We start from the raw sequence: 25,497 nt of genomic DNA on the forward strand, positions 1-25,497 counted from the left end.
CACACAGACTCACTCACTCACACACTCACACAGACTCACTCACACAGACTCACTCACTCACACAGACTCACTCACACAGACTCACTCACACAGACTCACTCACTCAGACTCACTCACTCACTCACACAGACTCACTCACACAGACTCACTCACACAGACTCACTCAATCACTCAGACTCACTCACTCACACAGACTCACTCACTCACACACACAGACTCACTCACTCACACAGACTCACTCACTCACTCACTCACACAGACTCACTCACTCACACACTCACACAGACTCACTCACACAGACTCACTCACTCACACAGACTCACTCACTCACACAGACTCACTCACACAGACTCACTCACTCAGACACACTCACTCACTCACACAGAATCACTCACACAGACTCACTCACACAGACTCACTCACTCACACAGACTCACTCACACAGACTCACTCACTCACACAGACTTACTCACTCACTCAGACTCACTCACACAGACTCACTCACTCAGACTCACTCACACAGACTCACTCACTCACTAACACAGACTCACTCACTCACACAGACTCACTCACTCACACAGACTCACTCACTCACTCAGACTCACTCACACACACAGACTCACTCACACACACAGACTCACTCACTCACACAGACTCACTCATACAGACTCACTCACTCACACAGACTCACTCACACAGACTCACTCACTCACACAGACTCACTCACTCACACAGACTCACTCACACAGACTCACTCACTCACACAGACTCACTCACACAGACTCACTCACTCACACAGACTCACTCACTCACACAGACTCACTCACTCACTCAGACTCACTCACACGCACAAACTCACTCACACACACAGACTCACTCACTCACACAGACTCACTCACACAGACTCACTCACTCACACAGACTCACTCACACAGACTCACTCACTCACACAGACTCACTCACACAGACTCATTCACTCCCACAGACTCACTCACACAGACTCACTCACTCACACAGACTCACTCACACAGACTCACTCACACAGACTCACTCACACAGACTCACACACTCACACAGACTCACTCACACAGACTCACTCACTCACACAGACTCACTCACACAGACTCACTCACTCACACAGACTCACTCACACAGACTCACTCACACAGACTCACTCACACAGACTCACTCACTCACACAGACTCACTCACTCACACAGACTCACTCACACAGACTCACTCACACACACAGACTCACTCACACAGACTCACTCACTCACACAGACTCACTCACTCACACAGACTCACTCACACAGACTCACTCACTCACCAGGATCACTCACACAGACTCGCTCACACAGACTCACTCACTCACACAGACTCACTCACACAGACTCACTCACACAGACTCACTCACACAGACTCACTCACTGACACAGACTCACTCACACAGACTCACTCACTCAGACTCACTCACACAGACTCACTCACTCACACAGACTCACTCACTCACACAGACTCACTCACACAGACTCACTCACTCACACAGACTCACTCACACAGACTCACTCACTCACACAGACTCACTCACTCACTCAGACTCACTCACACGCACAGACTCACTCACACACACAGACTCACTCACTCACACAGACTCACTCACACAGACTCACTCACTCACACAGACTCACTCACACGGACTCACTCACTCACACAGACTCACTCACACAGACTCACTCACTCCCACAGACTCACTCACACAGACTCACTCACTCACACAGACTCACTCACTCACACAGACTCACTCACACAGACTCACTCACACAGACTCACACACTCACACAGACTCACTCACACAGACTCACTCACTCACACAGACTCACTCACACAGACTCACTCACTCACACAGACTCACTCACACAGACTCACTCACACAGACTCACTCACACAGACTCACTCACACAGACTCACTCACTCACACAGACTCACTCACTCACACAGACTCACTCACTCACACAGACTCACTCACACAGACTCACTCACACACACAGACTCACTCACACAGACTCACTCACTCACACAGACTCACTCACTCGCACAGACTCACTCACACAGACTCACTCACTCACCAGGATCACTCACACAGACTCACTCACACAGACTCACTCACTCACACAGACTCACTCACTCACACAGACTCACTCACTCACACAGACTCACTCACACAGACTCACTCACTGACACAGACTCACTCACACAGACTCACTCACTCAGACTCACTCACACAGACTCACTCACTCACACAGACTCACTCACTCACACAGACTCACTCACACAGACTCACTCACACAGACTCACTCACACAGACTCACTCACTCACACAGACTCACTCACACAGACTCACTCACTCACTCACTCAGACTCACTCACTCACACAGACTCACTCACTCAGACTCACTCACACACACAGACTCACTCACTCAGACTCACTCACTCACACAGACTCACTCACTCACACAGACTCACTCACACAGACTCACTCACTCACACAGACTCACTCACTCACACAGACTCACTCACTCACTCAGACTCACTCACACACACAGACTCACTCACTCAGATTCTCTCACTCACACAGACTCACTCACTCACACAGACTCACTCACTCACACAGACTCACTCACACAGACTCACTCACTCACACACACACTCACTCACACAGACTCACTCACACAGACTCACTCACACAGACTCACTCACTCACACAGACTCACTCACTCACACAGACTCACTCACTCACACAGACTCACTCACTCAAACAGACTCACTCACTCACACAGACTCACTCACTCACACAGACTCACACACTCACTCACACAGACTCACTCACTCAGACTCACTCACACAGACTCACACAGACTCACTCACACAGACTCACTCACTCACACAGACTCGCTTACTCACACAGACTCATTCACACAGACTCACTCACACAGACTCACTCACTCACACAGACTCACTCACTCACACAGACTCACTCACTCACACAGACTCACTCACTCAGACTCACGCACTCAGACTCACTCACACAGACTCACTCACTCACTCACACAGACTCACTCACTCACACAGACTCACTCACTCACACAGACTCACTCACTCACTCAGACTCACTCACACACACAGACTCACTCACACACACAGACTCACTCACTCACACAGACTCACTCACACAGACTCACTCACTCACACAGACTCACTCACTCACACAGACTTACTCACTCACACAGACTCACTCACACACACAGACTCACTCACACAGACTCACTCACTCACACAGACTCACTCACTCACACAGACTCACTCACTCACACAGACTCACTCACACACACAGACTCACTCACACAGACTCACTCACTCACACAGACTCACTCACTCACACAGACTCACTCACTCACACAGACTCACTCACTCACACAGACTCACTCACTCAGACTCACTCACACAGACTCACTCACTCACACAGACTCACTCACTCACACAGACTCACTCACTCACACAGACTCACTCACACACACAGACTCACTCACACAGACTCACTCACTCACACAGACTCACTCACTCACTCAGACTCACTCACACAGACTCACTCACACAGACTCACTCACACAGACTCACTCACTCACACAGACTCACTCACTCACACAGACTCACTCACTCACACAGACTCACTCACACACACAGACTCACTCACACAGACTCACTCACTCACACAGACTCACTCACTCACACAGACTCACTCACTCACACAGACTCACTCACACACACAGACTCACTCACTCACACAGACTCACTCACTCAGACTCACTCACACAGACTCACTCACACAGACTCACTCACTCACTCACACAGACTCACTCACACAGACTCACTCACTCACACAGACTCACTCACTCACACAGACTCACTCACTCACACAGACTCACTCACTCACACAGACTCACTCACACAGACTCACTCACACAGACTCACTCACACAGACTCACTCACTCACTCACACAGACTCACTCACACAGACTCACTCACTCACACAGACTCACTCACACACACAGACTCACTCACACAGACTCACTCACTCACACAGACTCACTCACTCACACAGACTCACTCACTCACACAGACTCACTCACACACACAGACTCACTCACACAGACTCACTCACACACACAGACTCACTCACACAGACTCACTCACACAGACTCACTCACTCACACACACAGACTCGCTCACACAGACTCACTCACACAGACTCACTCACTCACACAGACTCACTCAATCAGACTCACTCACACAGACTCACTCACACAGACTCACTCACTCACACAGACTCACTCACTCAGACAGACTCACTCACTCACACAGACTCACTCACACAGACTCACTCACACAGACTCACTCACTCACACAGACTCACTCACTCACACAGACTCACTCACTCACACTCACTCACTCACACTCACTCACTCACTCACACAGACTCACTCACACAGACTCACTCACTCACACAGACTCACTCACACAGACTCACTCACACAGACTCACTGACACACACAGACTCACTCACTCACACAGACTCACTCACACAGACTCACTCACTCACACTCACTCACTCACACAGACTCACTCACACAGACTCACTCACACAGACTCACTCACTCACACAGACTCACTCACTCACACAGACTCACTCACACAGACTCACTCACACAGACTCACTCACTCACTCACACAGACTCACTCACTCACACAGACTCACTCACTCACACAGACTCACTCACACAGACTCACTCACTCACTCACTCACACAGACTCACTCACTCACACAGACTCACTCACTCACACAGACTCATTCACACAGACTCACTCACTCACACAGACTCAATCATTCACACAGACTCACTCACTCACACAGACTCACTCACACAGACTCACTCACACACTCACAGACTCACTCACTCACACAGACTCACTCACACAGACTCACTCACTCAGACAGACTCACTCACTCACACAGACTCACTCACACAGACTCACTCACACAGACTCACTCACTCACACAGACTCACTCACACAGACTCACTCACACAGACTCACTCACTCACACTCACTCACTCACACAGACTCACTCACTCAGACTCACTCACTCACACAGACTCACTCACACAGACTCACTCACTCACACAGACTCGCTCACACAGACTCACTCACTCACTCACACTGACTCACTCACACAGACTCACTCACTCACACAGACTCACTCACACAGACTCACTCACTCACACAGACTCACTCACTCACACAGACTCACTCACACAGACTCATCCACACACACAGACTCGCTCACACAGACTCACTCACACACACAGACTCACTCACACAGACTCACTCACACAGACTCACTCACTCACACAGACTCACTCACTCAGACTCACTCACACAGACTCACTCACACAGGCTCACTCACTCAGACAGACTCACTCACTCACACAGACTCACTCACTCAGACAGACTCACTCACTCACACAGACTCACTCACACAGACTCACTCACTCACACAGACTCACTCACACAGACTCACTCACTCACACTCACTCACTCACATAGACTCACTCACACAGCCTCACTCACACAGACTCACTCACACAGACTCACTCACTCAGACTCACTCACTCACACAGACTCACTCACACAGACTCACTCACACAGACTCACTCACACAGACTCACTCACTCACACTCACTCACTCACACAGACTCACTCACACAGACTCACTCACACAGACTCACTCACACAGACTCACTCACACAGACTCACTCACTCACACAGACTCACTCACTCACACAGACTCACTCACACAGACTCACTCACTCAGACTCACTCACACAGACTCATTCACACAGACTCACTCACACAGACTCACTCACTCACACAGACTCACTCACACAGACTCACTCACACAGACTCACTCACACAGACTCACTCACTCACACAGACTCACTCACACAGACTCACTCACACACTCACAGACTCACTCACACAGACTCACTCACTCACACAGACTCACTCACTCAGACTCACTCACACAGACTCACTCACTCACACAGACTCACTCACACAGACTCACTCACACAGACTCACTCACACAGACTCACTCACTCACTCACACAGACTCACTCACACAGACTCACTCACTCACACAGACTCACTCACACACACAGACTCACTCACACAGACTCACTCACACAGACTCACTCACTCACACAGACTCACTCACTCACACAGACTCACTCACACACACAGACTCACTCACACAGACTCACTCACACACACAGACTCACTCACACAGACTCACTCACACAGACTCACTCACTCACACACACAGACTCGCTCACACAGACTCACTCACACAGACTGACTCACTCACACAGACTCACTCAATCAGACTCACTCACACAGACTCACTCACACAGACTCACTCACTCACACAGACTCACTCACTCAGACAGACTCACTCACTCACACAGACTCACTCACACAGACTCACTCACACAGACTCACTCACACAGACTCACTCACTCACACAGACTCACTCACTCACACAGACTCACTCACTCACACTCACTCACTCACACTCACTCACTCACTCACACAGACTCACTCACACAGACTCACTCACTCACACAGACTCACTCACACAGACTCACTCACACAGACTCACTCACACACACAGACTCACTCACTCACACAGACTCACTCACACAGACTCACTCACTCACACTCACTCACTCACACAGACTCACTCACACAGACTCACTCACACAGACTCACTCACTCACACAGACTCACTCAGTCACACAGACTCACTCACACAGACTCACTCACACAGACTCACTCACTCACTCACACAGACTCACTCACTCACACAGACTCACTCACTCACACAGACTCACTCACTCACACAGACTCACTCACTCACTCACTCACACAGACTCACTCACTCACACAGACTCACTCACTCACACAGACTCATTCACACAGACTCACTCACTCACACAGACTCACTCATTCACACAGACTCACTCACTCACACAGACTCACTCACACAGACTCACTCACACAGACTCACTCACTCACACAGACTCACTCACACAGACTCACTCACACACTCACAGACTCACTCACTCACACAGACTCACTCACACAGACTCACTCACACAGACTCACTCACTCAGACAGACTCACTCACTCACACAGACTCACTCACTCACACAGACTCACTCACACAGACTCACTCACACAGACTCACTCACTCACACAGACTCACTCACACAGACTCACTCACTCACACTCACTCACTCACACAGACTCACTCACACAGACTCACTCACACCGACTCACTCACACAGACTCACTCACTCACACAGACTCACTCACACAGACTCACTCACACAGACTCACTCACTCACACTCACTCACTCACACAGACTCACTCACTCAGACTCACTCACTCACACAGACTCACTCACACAGACTCACTCACTCACACAGACTCGCTCACACAGACTCACTCACTCACTCACACTGACTCACTCACACAGACTCACTCACTCACACAGACTCACTCACACAGACTCACTCACTCACACAGACTCACTCACTCACACAGACTCACTCACTCACACAGACTCACTCACTCACACAGACTCATCCACACACACAGACTCGCTCACACAGACTCACTCACACACACAGACTCACTCACACAGACTCACTCACACAGACTCACTCACTCACACAGACTCACTCACTCAGACTCACTCACACAGACTCACTCACACAGGCTCACTCACTCAGACAGACTCACTCACTCACACAGACTCACTCACTCAGACAGACTCACTCACTCACACAGACTCACTCACACAGACTCACTCACTCACACAGACTCACTCACACAGACTCACTCACTCACACTCACTCATGTCATGATATTCAAACACACACATCATGATGGACACACTAACAGGCAAATCAGAGTACACAACACCACAACCAATCACAGACAAGAACACCAACCACATAAAAAGCACGAGCACGACACCTGGAGGTCAGTAGGTCTGGGGAGAAGGAAACAAGAAAGAGCTGTTGAAACACCACAAGCAGGGAGCCCCCCACGTGCAGAGTGCAAAGACCAAGTTGTAAATAGTGAGTTTAAATAAAGAAGCGTTGTACCATATGCAACTGTGTTGGCTCTTCTGTGTGTCAGAACACCCAACACCACATGGTACAGGAGTGGATCGATACCTGCCTACCAACCTGCCATTCTGGACATGGACCACACCGGCAAACCGCAGCCGATGCAAGTCACGGGGAACCTAGGCACCAACTGGAAGCTCTACAGGCAGCGATTTGACCTGTACATCCGTGCCACCGAAAAACAGAATGCCTCGGATGATTCGAAGATTGCAATGCTCCTCTTCTACGCAGGCCCCCACCCAAACGATGTCTTTAATTCACTGGTGTTCGAGGAAGGCGAAAACCAGGCCAAATATGACACGGTCATCCTCAAACTGGACCAGCACTTTCAAACTGAAGTAAACGAAACTTTTGAAAGATACATCTTTCAGCAACGCCTGCAAGGTAAGGAGGAGCTTTTTCAACCCTTTTTGACGCACCTCCGGATTCTAGCGCAGTCCTGCGGTTACGGCACCACTACAGAGTCCATGATCAGGGACCAGATTGTTTTTGGCGTTGCCTCTAGTGGCCTACGCCAGCAGCTTCTTAAAATAAAGAGCCTCACCTTAGCGTCTGCTGTGGAAGCCTGTGTCCTCCATGAAAATGCTACCTGCCGTTTTGCCCGATTTCAGGCGTCCGAGTTGGCACGGAGGGGGTCCCCAGCCGTCGAATCGGCAAGCCAGGCCGCCCACGACGTTGAACGCATCCAGGCCGTCGATTTCTTCCCGCCCCACGGCCCGGACGACAGCGGCCGCTTCCCGCGCTTTTCGCGGTCTCCCGCGCAGGTGCGCGCCAAAAATAACGGCCACAACGAGGGACGCACTGCGCAGGCGCGCCCACCGCAAGATCGCACTGCGCATGCGCAGTGGCGCAACGAACGTCGTGACGTCATGACGTGCAGCAATTGTGGAGGTCTACACTTAAAAGGGCAATGTCCTGCAAAATACCGACAGTGCAACAGATGTGCCATGATAGGCCACTACGCAGCCCGCTGTCGTGCGGCTCAACCCATGGATCCGGCGCATCCTCGGCAACCTCGCACACGAGTCAGGACCGTCCAGCCCACGCATCACGACTTCCAGTTAAGTGATGCAGATGACCAGGATGACTTCCGAGTTGCCGTCATTGATGTCAACAAGGTCAATGCCATCAATCCAGACGATGAGTGGTGTGCCACCCTGACGGTCAACCGATCGCGCGTCGCCTTCCGTCTGGACACCGGCGCATCCGCCAACCTGATTGCTTACTCTGCAGTCCAGGCCATGAAGGTCAAACCACCCATCACACCATCCCGGCTTAAGATGGTTGACTATAACGGGAACGTTATCCCGTCCGTAGGATCTTGCCAGCTACAGGTGACTCACAAGAGGTACACGGCCACACTCCCCTTCGAAGTTGTGGGCTCATCAAAGGACTCGTTACTGGGCGCACAAGCGTGTAAGGTCCTTCACCTGGTACAGCGCATCATGTCTCTCTCTCCAGATGAGATATCCGACTTCCCGGATGCTGAGTTCCACGCGAATCTCCATTCCCTCCTCGCTCACAACCAGGAGGTTTTTGAAGGCATGGGGACATTGCCACACACGTACAAGATTCGACTCAGACCGGACGCCATCCCTGTCGTTCACGCACCTCGCAGGGTTCCTGCGCCTCTCAAAGACCGCCTCAAGGCACAACTGCAGATTCTTCAGGACCAAGGGGTCCTATCCAAGGTCACGGAGCCCACGCCATGGGTCAGCTCCATGGTCTGTGTAAAGAAGCCCTCTGGCGAGCTCCGTATATGTATAGATCCAAAAGATCTGAACAACAACATCATGCGGGAACACTATCCCATCCCGAAACGAGAAGACCTCACCAGCGAGATGGCGCGAGCCAACATATTCACTAAATTGGATGCGTCCAAAGGATTCTGGCAGATCCAACTGGACCCGGCCAGCCGAAGACTATGCACATTCAACACCCCTTTTGGCAGATTCTGCTACAACCGGATGCCATTCGGCATCATTTCGGCATCTGAAGTATTCCACCGCATTATGGAGCAGATGATGGAAGGCATCGAAGGGGTACGTGTATATGTGGACGATATCATCATTTGGTCCACCACTCCGCAGGAACACATGCATCGTCTTCGACGTGTCTTCACCCGCATACGGCAAAATGGCCTGCGTCTCAACCGTGCGAAGTGTGCTTTCGGCCAGACGGAGCTGAAATTCCTCGGGGACCACATCTCAAGGTCCGGGGTCCGTCCCGATGCAGACAAGGTTAGCGCCATCACAGCCATGCCACGACCGGCTGACAAGAAGGCTGTCTTAAGATTCCTGGGCATGGTCAACTTCCTTGGGAAGTTCATTCCCAACCTGGCTTCTCATACAACAAACATGCGCCATCTCGTAAAAAAATCGACGGAATTCAACTGGCACCAGTCGCATCAGCGGGAATGGGAGGAGCTCAAGCACAAACTGGTCACGGCACCAGTGCTGGCCTTCTTTGACGCGACTCGCCCTACAAAGATCTCAACAGACGCCAGCCAATCTGGTATTGGAGCGGTACTCCTGCAAAAAGACAGCACGTCATCATGGGCCCCGGTTGCGTATGCCTCACGAGCCATGACCCCTACCGAACAGCGCTACGCGCAAATCGAAAAAGAATGCCTGGGCTTGTTAACTGGACTGGACAAGTTCCACGACTATGTGTATGGCCTGCCACGATTCACGGTCGAAACTGACCACCGCCCCCTGGTCAACATCATTAACAAAGACCTGAACGACATGACTCCTCGCCTCCAGCGCATCTTACTTAAACTCAGGAGGTACGATTTTGAACTGATCTACACTCCGGGGAAGGAACTCATAGTGGCGGACACTCTTTCCCGAGCAGTGAGCACACCACCAGATGCGGAGGGGTTCGTGCGTCAAATTGAGGCACACGTGACTCTGACAGCAGCAAATATGCCAGCTGATGATCCTTGTCTGGCCCACATACGCGCAGAGACGGCGACTGACCCTCTGCTGCAGCGAGTGATGCGCCACATGACGGAAGGGTGGCTAAAAGGGCAGTGCCCCCAGTTTTATAATGTGCGAGATGATCTCACCAATATAGACGGGGTCCTTATGAAATCGCATAGGATCGTCATTCCACACAGTGTGCGCCAGATGATTCTTCGTCAACTACACGAAGGCCACTTGGGCGTCGAAAAATGCAGACGAAGGGCCCGGGCGGCGGTATATTGGCCGGGTATTAATGAAGACATAGCCAACATGGTGCTCAACTGCACAACCTGTCAGAGGTTTCAGCCAGCGCAACCTCCGGAAACACTTCTACCACACGAGATGGTGACGTCCCCCTGGGCGAAGGTGGGTGTTGACCTATTTCACGCGCTCGGCAGAGATTACATTGTTATTATAGACTACTTCTCAAACTACCCGGAAGTCATGCCTCTCCATGATCTGACGTCGTCCGCAGTCATTGGGGCCTGCAAGGAAACGTTTGCTCGCCATGGCATTCCAAGGACTGTCATGTCAGACAATGGACCTTGTTTTGCCAGCCGTGAATGGTCGTCCTTTGCCGCAGCATATGGTTTCACTCATGTGACATCCAGCCCTCTGCATCCACAATCGAACGGGAAGGCTGAAAAGGGTGTCCACATCGCAAAGCGGCTCCTGTGCAAGGCGGCTGATGCCGGATCGGACTTTAACCTTGCCTTGCTGGCCTATCGATCGGCCCCGTTATCCACGGGCCTCTCGCCAGCGCAGCTACTAATGGGTCGCTCCCTCAGGACGACGGTACCTTCCGTCCTGGCACCGACAACAGACCATGAGGCGGTTCTTCGGGACATGCAACTGCAGCGTGATCGCCAGAAAGGTCGGTACGACACACGAGCGACGGACCTGCCCCCCCTGTCCTCCGGAGACAAAGTACGCGTCCATCAACCGTATGGTGGCTGGTCAGCACCGGCCGAAGTCCTCCGACAAGTGGCTCCCCGCTCGTTCCTGGTTCGCATGCCGGATGGTTCCGTGCGTCGCCGCAATCGGCGCGCCCTTCGCCAACTTCCACGCTCACAGCCACACAACACGCCAGATCCTCAACAGGCTTCCGCGGATGACTTTGTGGAGCTGCCGCACATCACGCCCTTTCCATCGCCACCCATGGCCATGCCTGCACAGCAGCCGGTGGTTCTTGATCCACCCTTAAGGCGGTCAACCCGAATTCGTCGCAAACCCATTAGAATGGACTTATAATACAGTTCATATGTTTCATAAGTTGGACAATTTTACATGATAACCTGTTGTTGTTTATCGTTCCAGATGTCGTCTGACTGGACAACTGTTCAAATTTTTTTTTCTTCTCTCGTTCGCATTTCTGTTATGTTATGGTACAACTGGATTCATGTGACGCACTCGACATCGCCCCATGTACATAGTTCCGTCATAGACACATGCTGCACACGACACACACACACTCTTAGATGCACTCACGTCACGATCATATTTATTACCACGTAGGCACATATCTTTGTAAAAAGGGGGGATGTCATGATATTCAAACACACACATCATGATGGACACACTAACAGGCAAATCAGAGTACACAACACCACAACCAATCACAGACAAGAACACCAACCACATAAAAAGCACGAGCACGACACCTGGAGGTCAGTAGGTCTGGGGAGAAGGAAACAAGAAAGAGCTGTTGAAACACCACAAGCAGGGAGCCCCCCACGTGCAGAGTGCAAAGACCAAGTTGTAAATAGTGAGTTTAAATAAAGAAGCGTTGTACCATATGCAACTGTGTTGGCTCTTCTGTGTGTCAGAACACCCAACACCACAACTCACTCACATAGACTCACTCACACAGCCTCACTCACACAGACTCACTCACACAGACTCACTCACTCAGACTCACTCACTCACACAGACTCACTCACACAGACTCACTCACACAGACTCACTCACACAGACTCACTCACTCACACTCACTCACTCACACAGACTCACTCACACAGACTCACTCACACAGACTCACTCACTCACACAGACTCACTCACACAGACTCACTCACACAGACTCACTCACTCACACAGACTCACTCACTCACACAGACTCACTCACACAGACTCACTCACTCAGACTCACTCACACAGACTCATTCACACAGACTCACTCACACAGACTCACTCACTCACACAGACTCACTCACACAGACTCACTCACACAGACTCACTCACACAGACTCACTCACTCACACAGACTCACTCACACAGACTCACTCACACACTCACAGACTCACTCACACAGACTCACTCACACAGACTCACTCACACACTCACAGACTCACTCACACAGACTCACTCACTCACACAGACTCACTCACTCAGACTCACTCACACAGACTCATTCACACAGACTCACTCACACAGACTCACTCACTCACACAGACTCACTCACACAGACTCACTCACACAGACTCACTCACACAGACTCACTCACTCACACAGACTCACTCACACACTCACAGACTCACTCACTCACACAGACTCATTCACACAGACTCACTCACTCATTCACACAGACTCACTCACTCACACACTCACTCACTCACACAGACTCGCGCATTCACACAGACTCACTCACACAGACTCACTCACTCACACAGACTCACTCACACAGACTCACTCACTCACACAGACTCACTCACTCACACAGACTCACTCACTCACACACTCACTCACTCACACAGACTCGCGCATTCACACAGACTCACTCACACAGACTCACTCACTCACACAGACTCACTCACACAGACTCACTCACACAGACTCACTCACTCACACAGACTCACTCACTCACTCAGACTCACTCACTCAGACTCACTCACACAGACTCACTCACACAGACTCACTCACACAGACTCACTCACACAGACTCACTCACACAGACTCACTCACTCACACAGACTCACTCACACAGACTCACTCACTCACACAGACTCACTCACACAGACTCACTCACACAGACTCACTCACTCACACAGACTCACTCACACAGACTCACTCACACATACTCACTCACACAGACTCACTCACACAGACTCACTCACACAGACTCACTCACACAGACTCACTCACTCAGACTCACTCACACAGACTCACTCACACAAACTCACTCACACAGACTCACTCACACAGACTCACTCACACAGACTCACTCACACAGACTCACTCACACAGACTCACTCACACATTCAGACTCACTCACACAGACTCACTCACTCACACAGATTCGCGCATTCACACAGACTCACTCACTCAGACTCACTCACTCACACAGACTCACTCACACAGACTCACTCACACACTCACAGACTCACTCACTCACACAGATTCGCGCATTCACACAGACTCACTCACACAGACTCACTCACTCACACAGACTCACTCACACAGACTCACTCACACACTCACAGACTCACTCATTCACACAGACTTACTCACTCACACACACAGACTCACTCACTCACACAGACTCGTGCATTCACACAGACTCACTCACACAGACTCACTCACACAGACTCACTCACTCACACAGACTCACTCACTCACACAGACTCACTCACACAGACTCACTCACACAGACTCACTCATTCACACAGACTCACTCACTCACTCATTCACACACACTCACTCACTCCCACAGACTCACTCACTCACTCACACAGACTCACTCACCCAGACTCACTGACTCACCCAGACTCACTCACTCACACCGATTCACTCACTCACACAGACTCACTCACTCACCCACTCACTCACACAGACACATGCAGACTCACCTGCTCACTCACCCATTCACTCAACCAGACTAACTCTTACAGACACAATTATTCTCACAGACCTTCCCTTGCAAACTCACTCACTCTCACAGACTCACTCACTGACACAGACTCACTCACTTACACAGACTCACTCACTCACACAGACTCACTCACTGACACAGACTCGCTTACTTACTCACCCAGACCCACTCACTCATTCCCCCAGACTCACTGACACATACCCACTCACTCACACCGACCCACCCACCCACTCCCCACCCAGGCTCCGGAGGTTTGAACATTTCATTGAGAAGGTATTCAGCGTGTTGTGGGAAGAGATGCACTTCCTCTCTCTGCCCAATCTTGGACTCCACCTGCCCCAAGTGGGGAGGTGGCCAGGTATGCATCAGTACTGCAACTCTGCTGTTTCTTGTGGCCTCCCCAGTACGCTCCACCATCTTGAGCCCTGTGCTGCTTTAAATGAAAGTGAGAACATGGCAAAACACAGAGACAGCGTGCGTTTCAACAAAGGGCAACCATTGTCCCACTGCCCGCTGTTCCTCCAACAGGTGGCCTGGAGGCTGGGTTGTGACCATGGGTCATTGATTGGACAAGCCTACTGTATAAGTATATAAGGTTAACTGATTGTTCATCCTACTCTATGGAATTGTGATGCTGATAGTGGAAACTCAGCAAAGTAGATCAATTCAGTGCTGAATCTAACCTGTTATCATATTTTTCCATTGATAGTGCCACCAGACCAACCTCGCCTGACAGTGTCCAAAACAACCTCAAATTCCATTATTCTTTCTTGGATACCTGGGGACAATGGTGGTAGCTCTATTCGAGGTAAGAAAGTACATCAGATATGCTACAGATCTATAACTGCCACAACTAAGGGCAGCACGCTGGTGCAGTGGATAGCACTGCTGCCTCACGGCATCGAAGTCCCAGATTCGATCCCGGCTCTGGGTCACTGTCTGTGTGGAGTTTGCGCGTTCTCCCCGTGTCTGCGTGGGTTTCACCCCCACAACCCAAAAATGTGCAGGGTAGGTGGATTGGCCCTTAATTGGAAAAAAATGAATTGGGTACTCTAAATTTATATGAAAAAAAAACTACCACAACTTGCCTCTGCCCTGGAGTTTATTCCGTTAGCGCAATGTCACTCACTACCACAATCCCAATTAAACTCTTGGTCTGGATCCCCCTCATAGGGAACATAGAGAAAATGCTGGAATCTATTACTAAGGAGTTAGTCAAGGACGTTTAGAAAATCTCAATGCAATCAAGCAGATCTTGCGAAGGGAAGATCGTGCTTGATTAATTTATTAAGAATTCTTTGAGGAAGAAGCAAGCCATGTGCATAAAGGGGAACCTGTGGATGTGGTGTACTTAGATCTCCAGAAGGCATTTGAAACGGTGCCACATCAAAGATTACTACACAAAATAAGTGCTTCTATCAGCATGGACAGAGGACTGGTTAGTTAACAGGAAACAGAGTAGGTATAAATGGATCATTTTCCGGTTGGAAAGATGTAACGAGTGGAGTAACAATCAGTGATGGGACCGATTATTTATAATAAAATAATGACTTGGATGACAGGATCGCAGGTATGGTTGCTACATTTGCTACTGACACAAAGATAGGTAGGAAAATAAGTTGTAAAGAGGACAAGGAATCTGCAAATATACATAGATTGATTAAGTGATTGAGAAGGCAGTTGGAATGTTGTTTATTGCAAGGGAAATGGAATATAAATGTCGGGATGCCTTGCTACAGTTGTATAGGGTATTTGTAAGACCATATGTAGAATACTGTGTGTAGTTTTTGACTCCTTGTTTACGAAAGGACATAATCGCATTAGAAACAGTTCAAAGAAGGTCGACTCATCTCATTCCTGGATGAGGGAGTTACCTGACGAGACAGGTTGGGCCGGTATCCATTGGTGTTCAGAAGAATAAGAGGTGATCTTATTGAAACATGTCAGGTCCTGAGGGGTCTTGACTGGGTGGATGTCGAGAGGATGTTTCCCCGTGTGGGAGAGACTGGAACTAGGGGAGACCGTTTAAAAATAAAAATATAGAATATGCACACAGTATTCTACATATGGTCATTTAAGATGGGGATGAGGATTGTTTTGTCGCTGAGAAGATTGTGAATCTGTGGAACTCTCTTACCCAGAGAGCACTGCAGGCAGGTTCAGTGAATATTTTTAAGGCAGAGGTGGATAGATTCCTGATTGACAAGGGAGACACAGGGTCCAAGGTACAGGAAGGAAAGCGGACTTGAGACTAAAATAAGATCAGCTAAGTTCTTATTGAATGGTGGGGGGAGTAATGCAACAGAGTAACGGGCTACAGATATATGCCCATTAATTGAACGCAATTAAGCTCTTGACTTTGTTCTGCTAATATCCTGGGCAGTTCACAGAGGAAAGGGAAAAAAAGACCTGAAAGAATTGTTTTCCCTTCATATATCAAGTTACGGAAAATCTCTTGTGTACAATTCTAGTCTCTATATTATAAAGAAAGGATATATAAGCAGTTCGGAAGGTGCAAAGGTGATTCATAAGGAGGATAACTGAGATGATACATTTATCTGAAAAGGTTGGAGCTCTCGCCTGAGAACAGAGAAGGCTGAGGGGTGACGTGCCAGTGGTCTCAAAATTAATGAAGGGGCCCAATACGGTCGATGTAGGGAAGATATTTCCACTAATCGGGAGATCAAATCTAGTCATAAGTATAATGTAGTCATCAAAAAATCCAATAGAGAATTCAGGAGAAATATCTTCACTCAAAGAGGGGTAAGGATGCGGAACTCTGTACCACATGGAATAGTGGAAGAGAGTAGCGGGGTTGCATTTAAGGGGAAGCTATCAAAATATCTTAAGGGGAAAGGAATAGCAGAATGTGCTGATGCATTGGGTGAAGAGAGATCGGAGGAGGCTAATGTGGAACATAAACGTTGTGATAGAACAATTGGGTCAAACAGCCTTAATGCTGAAGATTCTAAGTGAGTCGTCTAAGTGAGTCTATGTCATGTGGCATTAGGATTCTACCAAATTTAGTAAAATAATGTATCTTTAATAGTGCACACTGGAGGAAAATAGATCTGTAAAACCAATGGTTGCCTTTAAGATAAGACCATAAGACGTAGGAACAGAAGTAGGCAATTTGGCCCATTAAGTCTGCTCTGTAATTCAATGAGATCATGATTGATCTGAAATGATAATCCTCATTTGACTTTCCCACCTCATCCCTATAATCCTTGATTCCTTTTCTGATTAAAAGTATATATTTTTTATTAAGATGGGGCTAATACTGCCTCCTAGTGGTAAGCATTGCATAGCCAAGGTGTAAGTGGAGGTCAGGGTGAACATGGTTGGCAGCTCACAAATGATGGCAGCTCATGCCATGTGGGGGTTAGTCCGTGGCAGGATTCAGGGTTGGCCAATGAGCCGAGGCTGACCAGGGCTATCAATCTTGCTGAGCAGCTCCCCTGTGACACTGTGACCTGGACCATCAGGGCACAAGAACGAAATGATGAGCAGGGACACTCTGACGGGCGGAAGATTAATCTGCTCATCAGAATTACTTCTGCGGCCTCCAGTGATCTTGCGTGCCTGCGAGCAATTTGATTATCTCCGAATAAATACACTTACTCGTCATTGACGCAGAGTCCTCCTGTTACCAGACACAATTTCCCAGCCCAATCTGTCGAGTGGAACTCCATTATTGTGCAATAGGATGGGCCAGAAGAAAAGCCTGTCATGTTAAGGTTGGGACATCCGAGACCTAATTGCTATATCATTGTAAAGGGACCAGGAAACCTTCAGCAGTTTTTCACATTACATCTTGGTGACAGTGATAGATCTATTAATAAGTGCAATTACTTTTTCATTTCTTGTAAGCATACCTCTTGATTTACTGACTCTGTGTGTATGTGTGTGTGTGTGTGTGATGTCTCCCCCTTAAGGTTACATCCTGCAGTACTCAGAGGACAACAGTGAGCAGTGGGGCAGCTTTCCCATCAGCCCCAGCGAGCGTTCGTACCGCCTGGAGAACCTGAAATGTGGGACGTGGTACAAGTTCACTTTGACGGCACAGAATGGAGTGGGACCCGGCCGCATCAGTGAAATAATTGAGGCCAAGACCCATGGGAAAGGTACTTTCTGCTTATTCACAATGGGAAGAAAATAGATTACAGATCCTGGGTCAGCCTCGGTGCTTGTTAAAATAGGATGCTGCTCCTCCGTAGCCTAGCAGCTGAAAAGCTCTGCATTCCTTCGATGTGAGCCTCTTGCACCTTCGCATCATCGAACACTTCACCATTGGCATCACACCTTCTGTAGCCGAGGTTCTAAGTTCTGGAATTCCTTCTAAATCTCCGAGTCTCTCAACCTCTCTCTCCTCCTTTCAGATGTACCTCTTACCAAGCTTTTAGTCAGCTGCACGGTGGCGCAGTGGTTGGAACTACTACCTCACAGCTCCAGGGTGCCAGGTTCATCACTGTCTGTGCGGAGTCTGCACGTTCTCCCCGTGTCTGCGTGGGTTTCCTCCGGGTGCTCCGGTTTCCTCCCACGGTCCAAAGATGTGTGGATTAGGTGGATTGGCCATGATCAATTGCCCTTAGTGTCTGAAAGGTTAGGTCAGGTTACTGGGTTACCGGGACAGGGTGGAAGCCTGGGCTTAAGTAGGTTGCTCTTTCCAAGGGCTGGTGCAGACCCAGTGTGCCAAATGGCCTCCTTCTGTACTGTAAATTCCACGTGTGGCACAGTGTCAAATTTTGTGTGAGAATGCTACTGTGCAGAGCCTTGGGACATTTCAGCAATATAAAAGGTGCTACAGGAATCCAAGTTGTTGTTGCCTCTGGAGGAGAACAAATGATTCAGGATTTCCTGCTCTTGGTACCTCGGCTTGTAAATGGATAGGACTGGCTCTGGCTAGCACCCTATGCTGTCAAATAAGCTCCCATGTCTCATCTAGATCGGCAAATGAAGATCAGTAGCTTGGATAGGGTATCAGATGGCAGCCGATACTCATGGACTTGTCGGTTACCTCAGATGGCTGGGCAGCTGGTCCGTGATGCAGAGCGAGGCCACCCTCGTACACAATGATATCATCCTGTGCATGAATGTGTCACCCACCATGCATCCCAGAGTCGACCGATTTTGATGCCTCCGATGCTGGCCACCCTCGCCCATAGTAGTTAACATCATAATTTCTTTCTATCTTTGTTGTCACAAGTAGGCTTACATTAACGCTGCAATGAAGTTACTGTGAAAAGCCCCTAGTTGCCACACTCCGGCGCCTGTACGGATACACAGAGGGAGAATTCAGAATGTCCAAGTCACCTCACAGCACATATTTTGGGACTTGTGGGAGGAAACCGGAGCACCCGGAGGAAACCCACGCAGACACGGGGAGAACGCGCAAACTGCACACAGACAGTGACCCAAGCCAGGAATCGAACCTGGGACGCTGGAGCTGTGAAGCAACAGTGTTATACACTGTGCTACAGTGCATAGAATCCCTACAGTACAGAAGGAGGCCATGCGGCCCATCAGGTCAGCACCATCGCTCCGAAAGAGCACCCGACCTAGGCACATTCCCCAACCAACCCCGCCCTATCCTTGTAACCTAGCCTGCACACCTTTGGACACTAAGGGGCAATTCAGCATGACCAGTCCACCTAACCTGCACATCTTTGAACTGTGGGAGGAATCCGGAGCACCCGGAGGAAATACACACAGACACGAGGAGAATGTGCAAACTTCACACAGACAATGACCCAAGGCTGGAATTGAACCCGGGTCCCTGTCACTGTGAGGCAGCAGTGCTAACTACTGTGTCACCCGACATCAAATTGTGCAAGGTGTTACGTCACCCTGGGCACCACTTGACCCGGAGCCGCAATACAATTGAAATAATTCTTAGAAAATACGCCAAGTCTATGGTCTTTGACTGCCCAATAATTACAGTTACCGGGTTTATAAATTTAAACACAATTAATTTTTATTCACAACAAAATCTATAATTAAATAGGCAGCAAATACAACTGGTTAACCATTATTTAATTAATAACCCCCCTGCCCCCCCCCCCCCCCGTAACTTGCCCCATCCTCTACTCACACAGAAGACAGACAAACACAGAGGTGAAAGAGGGGTGAAAAAAAGGATAATACGAAAAGTAAAAGGATAAAAGTTTCTGTTTCAGATGTACATCTTCCAGTTCGATTATTTTAATCTAGGCTTTCAGTTCTTGCTTTCAATCTGTAATGGTTTTCACTGTAAATTTCTTTGCACTCTCAGAAACAGCAGGCTACCTTTTTGGATAAAGAGAGAGAGAAACTCACAGCTTCTTCTCTCAGCATCCAGGAGTGTCTCTTCTCTTCCTGGGTGCTCTGAAAACCCCCACATGGCTGAACCCTGTTGCCGGGCAGGATACGGTCCTCAGTCAATCCATTGGCCACCAGCTCACCAATCAAACCGAACCCCTCCAATCTCTCAGGTGCCAGAAAGTCTGAGTTCAAATGGTCAAAAGCTAAATCTTCATAGCACAGTGTACTATTTTGCAACTGTTGAGTTCCTCACTTCCTCTGTCGACTTAAAGGTACATGTCCATTAAAGTTGCATTTCTTGCCAGTTGTCTTCTTCCTATTTTGGCGAAAAAATATTTCTGGGCTCCATCTTGGACGAAAGATGTTTGAGTTTTGAGATTTTTCCCCATTCACCTTCTCAGCACCACATGATATGCCCATCGCAAAAGTGGGTGTGTGGCCCACTCTCAGCTTCCTCCAATGTTGCTCAACAGTCAGCTGTTAGTACAAGGCCCAAAGTACTGTGGAGGTCCTCCCAGTTTATATATAGCAACATCGCCAAGAGAAGGCATAACTCCTGGAGATGTTGTGTAAATGATTATCTCATATATCATTTCAAAAACGCATTCAGGAGGATGTAGTACTGGAGGCAGGGCTGTCAATCATTTTGTAACCCGCCAGGCTCTGGCCAAGGCAATCAACAACCTGGCTGTTAAAACAGGATTCGTGCAGGGTTACAAAATCAGTGAACTTGTAAAGGGAATGGAAGTTGATAATCAGCTGCCTTTCTAACACACATTAGTCAAAGCTCCTGCACGATTCTGCAGATGGGGATTCTGCAGAGCCCTGTAAGAGGTGGAGTCTCCATACTATACCTTAACAAGTGATAGGAGCCAGCCCATCACCTGGTGATGGATGTTCTCAGTCCTCAGCTGGTAGATGGCCTGCTGCGTGTAGAATTATTGGTTTCAGCACAGTAGGAGGCCATTTGGCCTATCATATCCATGCTGGCTCTCTGGGAGGGCAACTCACCCAGCCCAACTCCCCAGCTTTAACCCTGCAATTCCTTCTCTTTGTATAATTATCCAACTCCATTTGGAAAGTCACGATTGAATCTGTCCCCGCCACGTTGTCAGGCAGTACATTCCAGATCGTGCTGTGAAAAAAAAAATTTTTCCTCAACTTGCCGTTGGTTCTTTTGCCATTCACATGAAATCAATGACCTGAGGCTCCTGGTTAATGCAAACAGTTTCTTAGGGTGGCATGGTGACGCAGTGGTTAGCACTACTGCCTCACGGTGCTGAGGATCCGGGTTCAATCCCGGCCCCGGGTCACTGTCCGTGTGGAGTTTGCACATGCACCCCGTGTCTGCGTGGATCTCACCCCCACAACCCAAAGATGTGTAGGGTAGGTGAACTCACCATGCTAAAATGCCCCTTAATTGGAAAAAGAATGAACTGGGTACTCTAAATTAGAAGAAAGACTCTGCCTGGACCCTGTTGTGTCACCGCCGCCTGGACAAATACAAACAAAGTTGAAGACAGGTGTAGAGGGTGAAGATAATGGACTTATTTTTTCCTTGCCACTGTTGCTACAAATGCCACTCACTGTGCAGACTCAACTAACATGGCTGTTGTGTCATGTGACATTACCACCTTGCAGCTCAATGCCAGGAGCCGCTGGAAGAAAATGAAACGGTGAAGAACATTTTAGGCTCTGTTATAAAGGGGGCCGATGGAAGAATGTAAGATATTTACTGTAGGGTTGGCGGAGCAGCCCCCCCACCCCCCTGTACCTGGCAGCACAGCTCCCAGCCTCCACCGGAAGCTAGGGACTGAGATCCAATCCTTCTGGGATACAATCCTGGAGGATTATCAATCCTGCACGATTACCCTGGGGTCATAGAATTTTCATAGAATTTACAGTCCAGAAGGAGGCCATTCGGCCCATCGAGTCTGCACCGGCTCTTGGAAAGAGCACCCTACCAAGGTCCACACCTCCACCCTATCCCCATAACCCAGTAACCCCACCCAACACTAAGGGCAATTTTCGACACTAAGGGCAATTTAGCATGTCCAATCCATCGAACCTGCACATCTTTGGACTGTGGGAGGAAACCGGAGCACCCGGAGGAAACCCACGCACACACGGGGAGGATGTGCAGACTCCGCACAGACAGTGACCCAAGCTGGAATCGAACCTGGAACCCTGGAGCTATGAAGCAATTGTGCTATCCACAATGCTACCGTGTTGCCCAAGGAATTAAATCGTCAGGGCACTGTTGACAGCAGGCCGGAATATTCATACCGGCGAGGGAGAGGGGGAGGGCAGGGGGAATGCTACTTGCTTGCCGGTCAAGAACCAGCCAATCAGATAATGAAGAGGCTGCACACTTTCTGATTGGTGCGCGAAGGCGGGCAAAGGCGATGTCGGGCATCAAATGGCGAGGGTGTAGCCCAACACCGTTATCGGAATTAGGTCAAGAACAGAACCACCCACTGTTGGCAATGCTACCCAAGTGCTGTGGGCATCTGCTTGGCCAACCTAACCAAATGAAAGGGCCTTCCCTTACGTGCACCTACTCTAACAGAAATCCCTGAAATGTGGATTTTCATCTCTTTGATTTTCCTTGAATTTTATTCAAAGTCCCTGCTCCACGCAAACAATATAATGGTAACTTATCTTCTGATTCCATTCATATACCCACCCCCCCCCCCCCCCCCCCCCACACCTCCTCCCCCTCCCCCTGCCGTTTTTTTGGGATGAATCCCTGCTGCAACCTGTTACTGCTCTGATCTAATAATTATCTTTCCTGGTGTTTTCCCTGACCTCAGAGCAAAGCCATCATTTGGCAAGCACGCTCCCGGCTAAGGGAAATTACCTTCTAAAGTGCCCTGAGGATTTGCCTATTTACAGTAATGAGATCTCAAGGAGCATGTAGCTCTACGTGAATAGTTCCTTCTGCGATGCATCATATGTATACTTACACAGCAGGACATCATGGTAATCTGCCGCCAGTAAATCTGCTGGTATGACAAAAAATGCTCTTTGAGATGCCATTAACTTTCCGAAGTAAATGATGACAATGGTTTGTTGGGCTGTAGCGCAGGTCTCCCCAGCTGAGCGTTCTCCAGGGTGTTGTAGATGTGTTGCAATGTTACTGGATCAAGTCACTAACCGTGGTCGCTTGAGAAGTTTGAATATTTTTAAAATCTGAATCTAAAAAGCCAGTTTTAGTAAAATAGGTCTTGCAGCTGTCAGATAGTCACAAAAGTCCAACTTTAGCCTCCTTCAGAGAAGGGCGTCACGGTGACACAGTGGTTAGCACTGCAGCCTCACAGCGTCAGAGACCGGGGTTCAATTCCGGCCTTGGCTGTCCGTGGGGAGTCTGCGCGTTCTCCCCGTGTCTGCGTGGGTTTCCTCCGGGTGCTCCGGTTTTCTCCCACAGTCGAAAGATGTGCCGGTTAGGTGGATTGGGCATGCCAAATAGCCCCTTAGTGTCCAAAAGTTTGGGTGAGGTTATGGGGGATAGGGTGGGAGGCTGGGCCTAGGTAGAGCGCTCTTTCGGAGAGTCGGTGCAGACCTGATGGGCCGAATGGCCTCCTTCTGCACTGTCGGGATTCTGTTCAAAGTAAAGCTTCTCACAGTCTGGGGGTTGATGTTGCTTCAGTTCCATGTCATGGTTGACACTGTCGTGCCCTCCAGAGTGACCTGGAAAGCCTGGTTTCTCGAGACAGGCAACAAACATCAATATTGTAGGGTTACCAACTGGGATTAAAAATATTCCTGGAGGTTACATCACATGAATTGCCCCACCGAGCTCTTGTCACTGGTTGGCCGATACACCCCTCCTTGTGATGTTCATCCTACACCAATTGGAAAGCCGAAGGACTCATGACCCATTCGCACCTGACAGTCAGCCAAAACCATTTTTTCTCCAGTTTTTATATCTGAGCAATGTTGAAAAATAAGAAAACAAATCTTCGTTAATGTCCCGATGATTTTTCTCCAGGGTTGCACAGAGCAGTGGCCCGGAGATTCACTCTTCACTCACAGGTCAATCCTGGAAG

The 25,497-nt window shown here is 49.3% G+C and overlaps 1 protein-coding gene and 1 long non-coding RNA gene across 3 annotated transcripts in view; one reads left to right on the forward strand and one right to left on the reverse strand.

Annotated features, from left to right (window-relative positions):
• LOC140427700 (cell adhesion molecule DSCAM) overlaps positions 1–25,497 on the forward strand; it is an 854,163-nt gene that overhangs the window by 710,409 nt on the left and 118,257 nt on the right. For both annotated transcript variants that reach the window (XM_072513215.1, XM_072513216.1), the window contains 2 exons: positions 15,858–15,956; positions 19,084–19,272. In XM_072513215.1, coding sequence (XP_072369316.1) covers positions 15,858–15,956; positions 19,084–19,272 — 288 coding nt within the window. The remainder of the gene's footprint in view (positions 1–15,857; positions 15,957–19,083; positions 19,273–25,497) is intronic.
• LOC140427701 (uncharacterized) overlaps positions 1–25,497 on the reverse strand; it is a 168,570-nt gene that overhangs the window by 87,335 nt on the left and 55,738 nt on the right. The window lies entirely within an intron of this gene.

Source organism: Scyliorhinus torazame, chromosome 8 (genome assembly GCF_047496885.1).
Source record: "Scyliorhinus torazame isolate Kashiwa2021f chromosome 8, sScyTor2.1, whole genome shotgun sequence".
NCBI lineage: Eukaryota > Metazoa > Chordata > Chondrichthyes > Carcharhiniformes > Scyliorhinidae > Scyliorhinus > Scyliorhinus torazame.